The 14,193-nt window shown below is 39.3% G+C and overlaps 1 protein-coding gene across 1 annotated transcript in view; it reads right to left on the reverse strand.

Annotated features, from left to right (window-relative positions):
• Nucleotides 1-99: 99 nt before the first annotated feature.
• Nucleotides 100-14,193, reverse strand: part of tgm1l1 (transglutaminase 1 like 1) — a 22,804-nt gene continuing 8,710 nt past the window's right edge. Inside the window, exons 4-14 of the mRNA XM_020604521.1 lie at nt 11,057-11,308; nt 7,557-7,675; nt 6,638-6,745; nt 5,930-6,107; nt 5,363-5,501; nt 4,400-4,592; nt 3,822-3,975; nt 3,242-3,526; nt 2,325-2,485; nt 2,036-2,172; nt 100-1,916 (exon numbers count right to left, since the gene is read on the reverse strand). Of these exons, the coding sequence (XP_020460177.1) occupies nt 1,772-1,916; nt 2,036-2,172; nt 2,325-2,485; nt 3,242-3,526; nt 3,822-3,975; nt 4,400-4,592; nt 5,363-5,501; nt 5,930-6,107; nt 6,638-6,745; nt 7,557-7,675; nt 11,057-11,308 (1,871 nt within the window). The 3' untranslated portion in view covers nt 100-1,771. The remainder of the gene's footprint in view (nt 1,917-2,035; nt 2,173-2,324; nt 2,486-3,241; nt 3,527-3,821; nt 3,976-4,399; nt 4,593-5,362; nt 5,502-5,929; nt 6,108-6,637; nt 6,746-7,556; nt 7,676-11,056; nt 11,309-14,193) is intronic.

The following is a 14,193-nucleotide window of genomic DNA, read 5'->3' on the forward strand; positions in this document are numbered from 1 at the left end:
AAAGTAACTAGTTGTAGATTAAATAAAAAAAAATGTCTGAAATATATTTAGGAGAGAAAATGAAAATACTCAAGTAGAAGTACCTCAAAACTACATAAATTACTGTATTTGATAAAATGTAGTACATTTATTCTTTACCACTTATGCAGTTATTAGACATATGTGTTTAAATATTTTATGAACTCAAACTTTACATACAAAAACTCACTTTCTGTTGTCACTTGCTGTCAAATAAATACAAGAGTAGATAATCCAGTATTTTTTGTAAAGAGGTGGACAAGAATTATAAAGTAGCATTAAATCCATGCAACTTAATATTGAACTTGAGTAAATATAGTCAGTGATATCCCATCAGCACCCTTCGTGCCATGCATGTCTTTACAGACTGCAGTTAATATAGAGTCAAAAGACAGACTACAGCACTACAATGTGCATCAAAAAACTGGGAAGCAGCATAAGAGATGAATCAGAGAACATGGTGTGGACAAGCATCAGACATTTATAGCTTGACCTTAACTGTCTGCCATTGTTAACCACAAAAATGTCAGAGGAAAGGGAAAAACAGCACAATATGTAGGTCACAGTTCCAATATCGTCACTACTTTATAGTCATCAGCTCTGTACCCAGGAGACACTTATAAATATATACATTATCAGTGTCTTATATAATGAAATGCACCTTGGGTGTGTCGCCTCAAGTTTCACAGTTGAAATGACTTGTTGGTTATTGTCCCTCATGCAACACCCATTTTGTCTAAATGATTAAACATCTACACTGAAGAAATTAAAAGTTACAGGCTGGTGCTTGTTTCCTCTGTGTTCTCAGAATTACATCATAATTTCACCCTCTCTAATCTCTAACCAGTGAAGACTTGTCAGGCCATCGGTTCAGTGCAGGTTTTATTGACAATACAATAAAAAAACTGGTCTAGGTAGATAAATAGTGTAATGGTATTAAAATAGTCTCTTTCACATTGTATACTGAATGCTGAAGTTAAACAGGCTAGAATCTTATAAGCTATGGTGAATTAACTGTTAGCTTGTTAGGAAAGCAGGGATAACTTCATTTCATCTGATTATTAAAATAACCCATGTCATTGTAGAATTCAATTTTTGGAAATCGGTGTTAACTCGTACAGAAAAACTATCTTTCTATTTTCATTTCGGCAACATGGGAAATTCCAGTGTGCCCTTTGAATGTCGGTGCCAATTTCAGCATCATTCTCTTTCAAAACATTTCACAGTATCCTTCCTTCATTTAAGGCAAGATGAGGTCCGTTTTGTCTGAATATACTTTTCGTATACTTGGTTCACTTTATGACAAGCTGCATGAGTAATACACATAATGTATTTACATTATCACAAAGACAAGACTGCACGTTCACATGCTTTTTTCAGTGTCTAGAAATGCATTAGTTAGGACAATCTATGTAACAGCTTATTAACTTCAATATACAATATGAATATACTTGTTAATTAAAGCACTTATTTCCTGTCAAGGCCTACATATCAATATGCTGCTGCATGTTTCTTCACCACAGTTTGACCACAGTGTAAGGCAAAAGTGAGAGTTTATATGAAATAAATACTGATAATGCTACAGTTGTTAATTGTCTTTTCATAGTTTAAAATATAAAAAATTTGTAATACAAAACATCTGATAGTATGAAATTAAGCTACTTAACTTTGTTCATATAATTACAGTGTACACTTTATAAGGCAAAAGCGATGTGAGAAAAACTGAACAGGAAACGATGTTGACGGCTCCCTCTCATTGTTCAAGAACATTTATATCAGCCACTCCGTGCACCTGTGTGAGCTGTTTGCAGTCGAGAGATGCCACCAGCTTCCTGGGTCCAGGCTGGGTGGGGATGAAGTGCTCTGTTACCGTCGCTGTGGCGTGACCACCAATGTCACTGAATGGGACAAGGAGAAATGAAATATTAGTCTAGAGAAGGAAATGTGGGTCAGGGTAGGGGGGTATGTGTGGTAGGACAAAAGCAGGCAAAAAGAGAGAGATAGCTCATGTTCTTACCCTACAAACACTTCATGGCCCTGCTGCAGGCCCAGGCCCTCCACTCTGAACACCACGTCCTTCAGTGTGCGCGGCAGAGGGTTGGTGAAGGTGATCTTGGCTGCCATCTCCTTACCAACCACAGCTTCTCCCAAAGGCTGCCAAAGAAACGTTCAAAATTAGTCAGGAGGGTCAAGTTCAACTTTGCCCAAAGTTCCAGAGCGAAGTTTTACACTGCAAAATTATGCTATTATGGCAAAACAATGCTAACTGTATGAACAAACAAACAAAATACTAATTAAAAACCCACCGTGATACTGAGGTCAGGTGTACGGAGCCTGAAAGTGGTCTGGCTGGCTAACACTTGTTGGGTTTCAGTGACTTTTCCAGAGAGGGTTAGCAATAGCGCTGCCTGGTCCACCAGCTGGTTTTGGTACTGCTGGTAGGGCAGCACCCACTCAATGGATTTTTCTGTGTGGAGAGTTACAAGACAAGTGTCAGACTAGGTTAGGTATTCAGCATTTTACTATGACAAGGTTTTTTCTTTCTTTTATTTATTTTGCATTATTATCATAGCAGTAGGACCAGAAACAGAGGTAAACAGCTAGTCTGGCCCTAACCAAACTTAAAAAAACCTACTACTACCTAACCTAACCTATTGTACCATCACCTCTAAAGTTCACTAAAATGCTATATCTCATTTGTTCAATGAGAGCAAAAATGGAAGGGTAAAACTGACTGGTGTTCAGGTTTCGTCAGAAAAACCTAGCTAAGCTGTAGCTTCATATTTAGCTTACAGGTACGAGAGTGGTATCAATCTTATTTAACTCCCAAAAGAAAAAGATGTGTAGTTCTCAAAATGTCAAACTACTCCTTTAATGAGATTTAGGTTAATTAACAGAACCTGACAAATTATTTTCTCCACTGTGTCTACCATGACACAGTTTAACAGATTTTTGGATCCAGACCTACTAATGCCACCATGTTAGAAAGACACCTGGCTACAACTCAGCTCACTATAAGTTTTAGCCTAGGCTTAAATGTTGTATATTAGCAAAATTCCCTTGGCATTTGGTGACTAATATTAGCAAACTTTATCAAAGCTGAGGGAAACAACAAAGTCTGGTAACTGTTTGGATTTGTCACTATGAGAGAGCTCTTTCACATATACATAATTATTTGATTGATTGTTAGTGAAGCAGCATTAAGGATGAATGGCATGCCAACCTTCATTGGGCATAAGCTCCACAGGTAGCTCCTCTTTCTTTATGGTGCCCTTCAGCACACCAGTGTAGTACATGACAGCCACCTGGCTATGCAGAGTGGTCCGACGAGGCTGCGAGCTCAGGTTCTTCACCAAGATGCTCAGCTTGGCGTCGCCACCCATCCTGGGTCCCTCGCCCGCCATCCTCACCTCCACATTCACGTCCTCTGCCATAGGTGTAGAGTAGATATTTGGCTTGCTGCCATAGCGACTAGCAGTCTCCACAGCGATACGTTCCTCTTCAGAACCTGAGTGGGAAAAGGAAGAATAAGGTGGGTGCACCTTATTCTGGCTGAAATACAAGAGATATAGCACAGTCCCTCCAAACAAAGCAACCAGATAATTATTTGATTATAATGAAGCAGATGAACAGCTGAGGGGTGATATCAGGGGAATCTATGTACACTACAGCAAAATGATCGATGCAGCAAGACATTTCATTTTAAGATAGTTCCATGAAGTGTTGACATAATTCTTTCTGCTTCTGAAACATCAATCTATAGCAAAACTACTTTCAGTAAAGTAAAATATGCTTGCCAGTACCTTCTTCATGTTTGTACAGGTGTGTGATGTCGGCCCGCTCGTCAGAGCCCACTGCTTTGGTGCTGATGTAGTGGCCGACAGCCTTCTTCTCAGCGTAGATCTGGCTGAAAGTACCATCCAGGTTTCTCTGCCAGTAAATCTTATCACTGTTAACCTGATGAGAAAGCACCAACAAGCATGATGAGCCCAAAACTTAGAGTTTGACAAGTTTGTCTTCCATACTGATGATGAAGTTGAATCAAAAGCTGCATCATTCCTTGTGCATTTGGTATAATATGAAATTCCACTCTTGTGAATACTACAAGTGAGTTTTGTTCTTTGTCTAACAAGAAACAAGCATTCATACCTATTTGACCATAATGGTTGCTACTGGAGAAGGTGTTTGCTGACAGGCATTAAATTATATCTGTTAAATCTAAAACCTTTACAGTTTATACTTAATATATGACCCCCTAATTCCTGAATACCTACAGTTTACTGTAATTTGCCTTCCTCTGACTTTGGTAATGCATTAAAAAAAAAGCTAGAGAGAGTAAATAGCAAAGATTTATGTTCACTTGCCAATTTCTAGCACTCACCTCTGCAAAGATGAAAGGTGTGTCATGTTTGAGGTAGACATGGCCGGAGCGGATGGCGTTGACAGAGGCGGGGCCACAGCGGAAAGTGCCCTGGCTTGTCTCCTGGGGAGTGGAATCAATAGCCTGCCATCCTCCATGACCAGGAGGCAGGTCTAGTCTGGCCATCCAGCAGTCATTCCAGACGTGGAAATTCCTAAGGAAAAATGGGGTTGAGATATGTTAACTTGAAGTTACATGTGAGGTTGGAAATATGGGAGCAAAGCTAGCCTGGATTGGTCAATGTGATGTTATCCTTTTTTTTTTTAGCAGAGCAAGCTCACACTTTCCCTTTTGTTTCCAGTCTCTTATGCTGAACTAAGCTAATGATTCCATGATTTACAAGAGTGGTACCGATCTTATCATCTAACACTCAGTAATTAAGTGAATAAGCATATTTCCTTAACTGTTCTTTAAAGATTTCATAACACACTTTTTTCATTCAGACTTTTTAGAAGCATATCATATATTTAAATTTATTTTACTAAATCTTTATGAACATGTGTGCAAGGTGGGCAAAAGCAGTGTGAAGCATTTGGGGAACAATCAAGGATAAAATATTCATCAATAATTGACAAGTATTTTTTCCAGTTAAACAGGAATTGCTGATACAGATGAAACTGGCTAACATTGCCACATTTACTAACACTGCAGCAAGTGACTGGTGTGCTGTTACTGCATAGCTAATGGACATTCCAAGGACATTAATAGTATTAACAGATAGCATGTAAATACCAGATTGGCCTCTGCAGGCTGAGATGAGTTGCAGTTAAGTGAAAGAACATGACATCTCTGGGGTTTCAAGTTAGGGGTGGAGGGCTGCTTTCAAAGCAGATCTAAATATACAGTTCATTCTTAAGGTATAGATTTAGCAGCAGGCAATTCTTCTAGCAGGGTGTGCTGGCCAGGCAAGGCTGCACATCTTACCAGACAGAGTCACTATTGAGGTAGTCAATCGGCTCCATATTCTCATCTAAATACACATCTGTAGTGAGGGATGTGTCGGTATCATGAGCAGATTGGAAGTTGGTCACACTGCGGGTCGGTATGCCAAGACACCGGAGCACTGGAAACAAAGACAGAGTGATTAAAGCTGAGTTTTACTGATAGGTCATTAATCGACTTATGTTCTCAGATGAAAAGACATGATCAAAATGACTTCACATTTCTACTATAATGGAATTTGCATGACTGCATGGACCTTTATTTATCCTGTTTGATTGAGAGCAACACATATGGCTTTATCTGTGACAGAAGTAGGAGGTATGACAGGAATGACAGTTCAAGGTATGTAGGATGTATGTGAGCTACAACTTGCTAACAGGTGCTATGCTATGTAAGGTTAGCTAGTTATCATGTGATGGACACTGCATGCATAAAGTCTACTATAACAAAGCAGAGAGCACTAACGGCCTGACAGACCAGAAGCCATGGCCAGGATGATCATGATCAACACTGCTTTTCCACCATCCCCTCACACCATCACATGCTCACCTGTTGTAGTGACCGCAGAGAAGACCCAGCATTGGCCATACGACACAGGCGTTCCATTGGTGGAGTGGTATTTCCTCAGGATCTCCACACTGCTGCTCCACGCTGCAGGTGAGACTCCATCAGAGTAATTGCCAGACCAGTTCCCAACCAGAACCCCAAAGTCATCCTGAGCATTTATCTGAAAAAAGGTGGATCACAGTCAATTATAAGTGTACATATAACCATTTTCAAGGCAGGACATGATAAGTGATTAGGTTTGTAGCTGCTCAAGATGACTGCGAGGTGATATTCTTTGTGTTTTGTACCAGAGTCAAATTCCTTGTGTGTTCAACATAACTGGAAAATAAAGCGGATACTGATTTTCTCTGGAAACATGAGGGTTTTAGTTTTACAGTTCAAAGACTTAACACATGATGGGTATTTTTTAGGCTATTTCTAGTATTTTTAGATTGTTAGTATTCAATAGACTTCAAAAATATGTGAATGAAAAATGAAAAATGCTTTAAAAATAATTTCAGGCTGGGAAATACATTTTTTTGAAAATTAAATTATAAAGGTGAGCGAATCATATTATGACCTGGACTCTTGACTTCAGTATTTCTAAAATCACTATTTCTAAATTAGTGTTTCTGCAATACTGGTGGGATGATGATAGAAAATGTACTTAACACATATGAAAAAGGTTATAGACTTGGTACATTTGCTCACCATAGCAGAAATAACCCTGACTACATTGACAGGATCCCGTCGACCAGATGGAGGCATGTCACTCTTCTCCAGAACAAACAGGCACGCATCTAGAATTCCCTCATGAAACTACAAAAAAAAAAAAAACATCATCAGCAAAGAAAAGTACTTCACTCAAATGAGGGGAGTTCATATTCTGGGAAAATTGCAAACTTTTACAGAAACATTTAGAAATCAAAAGAATTTTTTGTAAACAAACAACTCCAACACAACTATATGATATGCAGCTTCTTCACAGCATTCACATTTATTATCTGCTTTACAGCACAAAACAGGAACATTGTGCTGTTCTTTCAGCACAAAAAGCAGATAAAGCCTACGCTGCTGACCATTAATAAAGCTAAAGAAAAACACTACTGCAGCAAAAGTGTGGTGTTTGCAAAGGAGGTCAATTTGGCATGAGCATGTTGGTTACGTTAAATAGAGGCTTTCAGTCATCTGTGGCTTCTTTTCAGCTTTGGGACAATATGCTTCACAATGAATGGTTATTTCTAATGATAGTCTATATTTTTCTTATTGTCAGAAAATCTCATGAAAGCAAGTATTGTGGCTAAAGTCTGATGTATTTTATTTGTCTGAGTCATACAGTAGAACTCCGTTGTTGTCCTAAAACTATTAAAAACATAAAACCGTCTCACTCGCACTGACGTTTTGTATCAGCCACACACAAATATACAGCTTACTCCAGTTTGAGAAGCATTAAATAAAAACAACAGCGCCTAACTTACCACTTCCTACAATAAATCTACATATTTGATGCTGTTAAATAAATTAATATATTCAATAGGAACAAATAGGCTCAGTGCCACAGATAAATGATGCAATGATCATTCAAAAAAATAAGCACTTTCCAGTGACCCCTTGCCCTGATACTCCATACCTGCCCAAAATTCCAGGTGCGTGCACCAATTTGATTCTCTGTGCCATAGTAAATCCTTCCAATGTCATTCAGCACGTACTCCTTCCTCTCGTCCTGCTCATCCAGGAACACTGTGTCCTCTGGAAAGACATTACACATTTATATCTGAACAAAACAATTATAGCAATACACATTTACATCCTACAATGATGTATAATTGTCAGATCCTTTTAACCCAACCTTGACAAGAAATATATGCTTTTTTTGTTAAACTGTACAATTTCTTTAAATCATCTAGTCTAGTTAAGGTACTGGTTTATTTCATCTTTCACCATATCTGTGAAAGTGAACCGAGAACTCATGCTCTATTCACCTCTTCAGTAACTAAACCATTTAAGATATGGTGGGATTTCTTTTCACAAATTATGTGGAAGATTTCCCCAGGCCAGGAACTGGTTAAAGAGGCACACCGACCCCATGGAGCTTGCAGTGAAGCCCAAAATCATGTGTGGGAAACATGACTTGGCTATGCATCCCCTGACATGAGCTTCACAAATATGCATCTTTCTTTTTCCCTCTCTTTATCTCTTGCTGTTTCCTTTGTGATCTGTCCAGGGTGTACCCCACCTCTCACCCCCCCACAACCCTATTCAGGATGAGTGATATAGATAATGGATAGATGGATGGTTAATGGATGGGTGGATGTTTTATTTGTGGTTAATGCTAGGTGGGAAATGGAACATGACAAAAAGAAAGAAGAGGAAACAAGTAAAAGCAGCAGAGTATTCAAGAATGTTGAGAAAAAGCAAGTGGAAGGGAGAGGTTTAACAAAGCCATGAGTCACAGCTGAGAGAAAGAGGGGAAGTTATGCTCGGGAGGGAGAGAGAGAGAGAGAGAGAGAGGAGCAGAACAAGGTTTCTTAAGATTTTACTGGAGAAAGTAGAGGGAGGTGAGGCTGACAGAATCTGCCAGCTGTGATAACTTTAGTTTTTACTCCTTGCTAAATATTTCTGGAATGTAGGGAGAAACAGACACACAGGAGGATTAGAAGGAGCAGGCGGAGGCCAAGGAACAGAGAGTGGAGGTCAGGTCAGTGGATAGCGTAGAGGGGCAAGACTGGGGGGAAATGGCATGTAAAAATAGGAACTACACATGGAGGCAGTAAATGTGAGAAATTACTCTGAGTTCACTCCATAGCCTTTTTTTATACAGTAATTGTAGGATTATGATTATTATGAGGGTGTGGCCATGATTTGTTTTGGGAAAAACAGAGTGCAAGCAGAGAGAGGAGAATGGGCATGCTGCCAAAAGCAGCAAACCCACAATGAAGCAGTCTTTTTATCAGATTCATCAAGTCCACAATACTTAATTCTTTTGTGTTGCAAAACTGTGTGTGTTTTGCTGGGGGAAGGTGGAGCAGAAGGCCCTCCCCTCTGGTCCATATATCCTTGCCTCTGCTGAATTTCAAAAAAAGCATCCCCCAGTAATTAATGCCCCTTTGCCAATAGACTATACAAGATAAAAATATTTTAAAAATACATCAAAGTAAAGTGCTGTCATGTGTGAACAGTCTATAGTGCAAACAACAATAAAATCTGATTTGGATGATCAATGTCAGCGCTTGCACGTGTGTGACAACAGAGGTAACACTGTGGCTACGTGATGATCCTACTTCTATTGGCCTTGATCCACGGCTTTCTCAGAACGTCACTCACCAAGAACAAATACTATTTGAGTGCAAAAACTACAGCTAGCTGTCCAAATGAAAGGGTATGAAAAAGATTTAGAGCAGCATATCGTCATATTTTACAGGACTCAAAAAAACAAATCCTAGAAATATGACTGTTGTTAGGACACTGGACAACTCCCAGGCTGACTGCAAGCTGACAAAAGCTTACAAAAGCTTACAAGCTTACATCTTGGTTGGAGGCTGCATTGAGCCAGGACACTTTGCAAAGTGGAGAGAGGATCGACAGCTGCTTACTGTCGACCCAGATGGGTCAGTTCAGTGTACAGCTTGCTTCGGCATTAGGTCCACATACTCAAGAGAGGCTCCACATTGACTCTATTTTCATTAATAGCATAAAAGCAAAGCCAGTAAAAGAAGAATTAAATGACAAAATAAGAAAAGTGAAAATTGTTTTATTAAAGAAAAAATGCATTCTATAAATGTTGCTTTAACAGCTGCAAGAAATAGCCTAACAAGTTTTATATAGGCCCACTGGTTTGTTTAATGTCATGACTGAAGACATTTCATAAACATTCCCCCACTGATTTTTTAACAAACCACACTCTGGTAGAAAACACACTTCTGTCAAACATCCTGTGTGGATAGATTGCATTGCTCAGCACAGTGAAAGAAATTCAGCAGACTAATCAACGGACCTTGTTTCCTAATGATTTCTTATGTAAAAAAAGAGAATAATAAGTGTGCATTAAGAAAAACTTTACTTTTTAAATACAAACATTAGGAAGCCTCAGCACCTCAGCTCTGTTTGCACTGTGTTCAGGTTTTATGCTACCAGAAGTTATTTTGTTCTTTGAATAAAATGTCTTCTTAACTGTGAAAAAAGACCAAGCTTTTCTGCTGGGGTGAAGGGAGCTGAGCTGTTTGGTGCACTTACTTGGTTTCCCATGGTTTTTAGTTTGAAGAAAGTCTTAGCTCACCCAGAATTCATGACAAATCAGCCCCTCTTAAGGTAGCGAAGAACTAAACAGCTTGTACAGTGCATGAATTTAAATGTCTGTCTGAAGTCTGACTATTATTTAGATCTATGCCATAGTAGGTCTGTTGTGAGACTGGCTCCAGAGGTAACAAAGGCAGTGAGAACTGGGCTCACACTCACAGGTCAGCAGTAATACTCCTTCACATTAATGCCAATGTTTCTCTGCTGGATGTGTAACTAGGCATCAGTTTGTTAATGCATTAGTCGTATCAACTAAAAAAGGTAACATTAGGTCAATGTTGTGATCATAGCTCGTTTCTGCTGCCTCTAAGTGGCCAAAGAATCAGTTAATGCAGGTTTAACTGATACAGTAAATCCCACAAACATAATAATGTTGGAGTTGTATTCCTTCACGCATACAACCTGGTTTTGGTGCAAATGCTCAATGTTGTGTCTAAGAGGCATAACCAAGCGTGCCAGCTGTCCTGAACTGTAGCCAGTGGAGTTGCATACCCAGAGATTACAAGGGTAAACAAATATCTAATGTATTTTGTGCCAGTATCTGCCATCAGAATGATGGTGTTAATCATAACATCAGAACATCTTCCCTGGCTAATTCAGTTGTATCAGTTTGTCTGTCAGAAAAATATGGCCTTTTCTGAAGATATTCTGCCTCAAATCTAATCTTTAGCCAGATGTGTATTTCTTTCCAGAAACATTATGTAACACCGTCTGTCTTCTCTTCCTCCAGTTGTCTCATCTTATCACCTATGACTCATATTATTTCCTCCCTCTCTTCTACATTCCATGTACTGTAAACCCCTTGCCCTGTTCACACCCACCTGCCAATCTTACCTTCACACCAAGGGTTGAAAAGCATGATGATGTTCTTGTTGGAGTTGTGAGTATTTGCAGGCCCATCCTTCAGAGAGGAGATCGTTACAGAGAGCCCATACAGACCGATCACAGCACTGGCTGGAGAGTTGACAGACAGCTTGATCTTGTTGCCGTTCTGCTCTACTATTTTGGCCTCCCAGCGTTCGTCCTCCAGGTGATCCACCACAGGAATAATGACATGGGTGCCTTTGGACACCATGGGCAGGGAACCTACACCAGACAGGTTACAATGGAGTCATGTTTACAAGATGAAGTAGACAGATGCTTAAATGGTATCGATCATCTTACCTAAAAGTCTGCAAGAAAATGAATAAACGTTTCCATTTCCTAAAGTGCTGAGGCTAAAGTTAAGCACATGCAACTAATTTGCTGTAAAACAGGAGAGCTATCAAAATATCTCACAAATAAAATTATTCTTAAAACATGTAATATGCCCAATTATTAAATAACATTTTGGAAAAATAATCTAGCACAACCATTCGCAATTGAACAATAGATTCCTCCATTTGAAATGAATAAACATTTGACAAAACTGTTTTAAGTATTAATGAAATAAGACACTTCAACTGTAGTTGTAGTGCTAGAATCAAAGCGAGTGTGTGTGCACATATTTTTGAATATTTTTGTGTTTTTTTTGTGCAGTCAAATGTATCTAGAAACTCAAGTTGTGCACCTTCACAAAGTGTTTTTCAATTAGCTCTTATTTTGTATTCTGGGCTTGACCGTGCAAGATTTGGACTAAATAAAGTTTGACAGCAGCAACCGGAGTGGAAGGACTTCAATTCAACATGCAGCTGGACACAGAGTAAACGTTATTATTATTTGTGCCACAGTGTTTGGTCATTTGCTCCTGCAGTGGATGGCACAATCATACCAAACTGTAAACCACACATGCTTTACATTCTCACCCCATGCATGGTTTTTCTGAGTAAAGTTTTTCTGAGAATTCTGCGACTGGAAAGCTTCCAACACTGCACTACACACACATCCCTGCAGAAAGCCAAGTGCATTTGTTAGTGATTTATCTTACGACAGTTAGCTAGATATTCCTTTTATGTGACTTGATGTTTTCCTAAAGGCTAACAAACTACAAACAAGCTAAAATAAACTTTGCTGTCAAGAAAAAGGTGTTACATTAAAGTTCACTCTGGATTAACACTTACTGGATACTGTCTTTAGCTGCCATTGTATGAAGCAAGTATGGAGTTTTATGTGAACCCATTGTTCTCCACAGATAGCGCTCACCACCATTCCTCTCTTATCTTTATGCACTTATGCAAAATCAGTGAGAAGCGCGGTCTTGTTTCTGTGGGTACAACATCACCTTTGTTGAAAATTACCTCAGAATCCTTACTCAGCTTTCTATTCGAACAAAACACAACAGCAGCTTAGTAAAAAGCCTTGCTTTTAGTGCAGCCCTTAAAACCTTTTCACTGCAAATGCAACTTTTCTCTTCCCGTCCTGGCATGCAACAATCTAAGCAACAGTAACAGCAAATCAGACTCTGCGGAGATGGCCATTTATTCCCCATTGTGCAGTGGACTGTTATAGTGTGAGGCCTGTAAATACCAGAAGGAGGTGTCTGTTGTGCTGAGGTCTGGAAACTGTTAACACTGGGTGGTGTGTGGAACTCCTGCCCAGTTTAACTGTGCTAGATATGTGTAGCAGTTCGACACCATCTTTGTTTTGAGTAACGTGTTTGTTCCTCCATGTTTCACAAGCAGTTTGCAAGGAATGCTGGTTAAAAGGGCAGTCCACTAATTTTTAACATTTAGATCTGTGTATCCTTGGAAAACAACCCTGTCAGATGAACTCAGGTACCCCACCACCTATTGTGATCCAGACATGTTCATTTGAATCGATTTTTGCTATGATGTTATTTTACTTTTAACTATAGCCATAGCTTCAGCCTAACTATTTCCACTGATTTTTCATTGTTTTAGCTAACTGTTTAGACTATTTCCACTGCTTTTTCATTGTTTTAGCTAACTGTTTAGACCTTTTTATCCAAAACACAGCCGGTTTATTCAACTTAGTTAAGGTACTCTACAATCTTTTCATGTACTGATTGGAAACTGCTGAAGTACCCTCTCTTAGGGTATTATGAACTTATTTATAAGAAAAAGTGAGCATTACAAATATACAGTTTGAGCTTGAATGACTTGGGGTCTTACCAGGCAGGGAGGGTCTAACACGTTGCATTATGGGAAATGTAGGATCTAATATTTATTAGGTTTTACACATGGGAACTAAAAGTTTGGATATCTTGATACCTGCTGCTTATATTTTGTTCTTTCTTTTATTTATGTACAACAATTAAAAAAAACAAAACTGCTCGATGTACAAGTCAGGCGCTCTCGGCAAGGGTTCAACAAAATCAAAAAAGTGCTTTTGCACTCTGTCAGTACTCTGGCTGCAGCATTTTAGATTAACTGGAGGCTTTTTAGGGAATTATTGGGACATCCTGATAGTAAAGAGTTACAGTAGTCCAGCCTGGAAGTAACAAATGCATGGACCAGTTTTTCAGCATCACTTTGAGACAGGATGCTCCTGATTTTTGCAATATTGCTGCAGTCTAAATGGGAATCTCGGTGGCTTCGCTGCGTCAGCTCCAACAATGCATCATTAATTCTAATCCAGTAAAAAGTGCCATTCTACATAATCACTACTGTAAGCATATTTTGATGCAGATACTTTTGTACTCTTACTTTTGAATGTGGGACTTTTACTTGTAATAGAGAATTTTTACACTGTGGTATTTCTACTTTTGCTGCAGTAACTGGTCAGAGTAGCTACTCTGCTGGACATGGAGTATTTAAACATTCTTGTATTAGTGTTTTATTAGTACTTTTACTGCAGTAAAGCAGTACTCCTTCCAGCATGGCCTGTTGCCATGGTTAATCATAGTACTGATGATGTTTGAACCTGGACCTGGACTTCCTCTCAGGTTTACCCCAGCCGGCTATTTGAACCCAGTAGTTCATGTACGTATACTGCTGCGGACACGCGCACTAGAGCGTGTGCACGCTTCATGAAGCTGTGAACGCAGACAGCACACGGGCTAGCCGTCAGCTTCGGGATTGAACCCGCTATTT

Source organism: Monopterus albus, unplaced genomic scaffold (genome assembly GCF_001952655.1).
Source record: "Monopterus albus unplaced genomic scaffold, M_albus_1.0 scaffold66.1, whole genome shotgun sequence".
Lineage (NCBI taxonomy): Eukaryota > Metazoa > Chordata > Actinopteri > Synbranchiformes > Synbranchidae > Monopterus > Monopterus albus.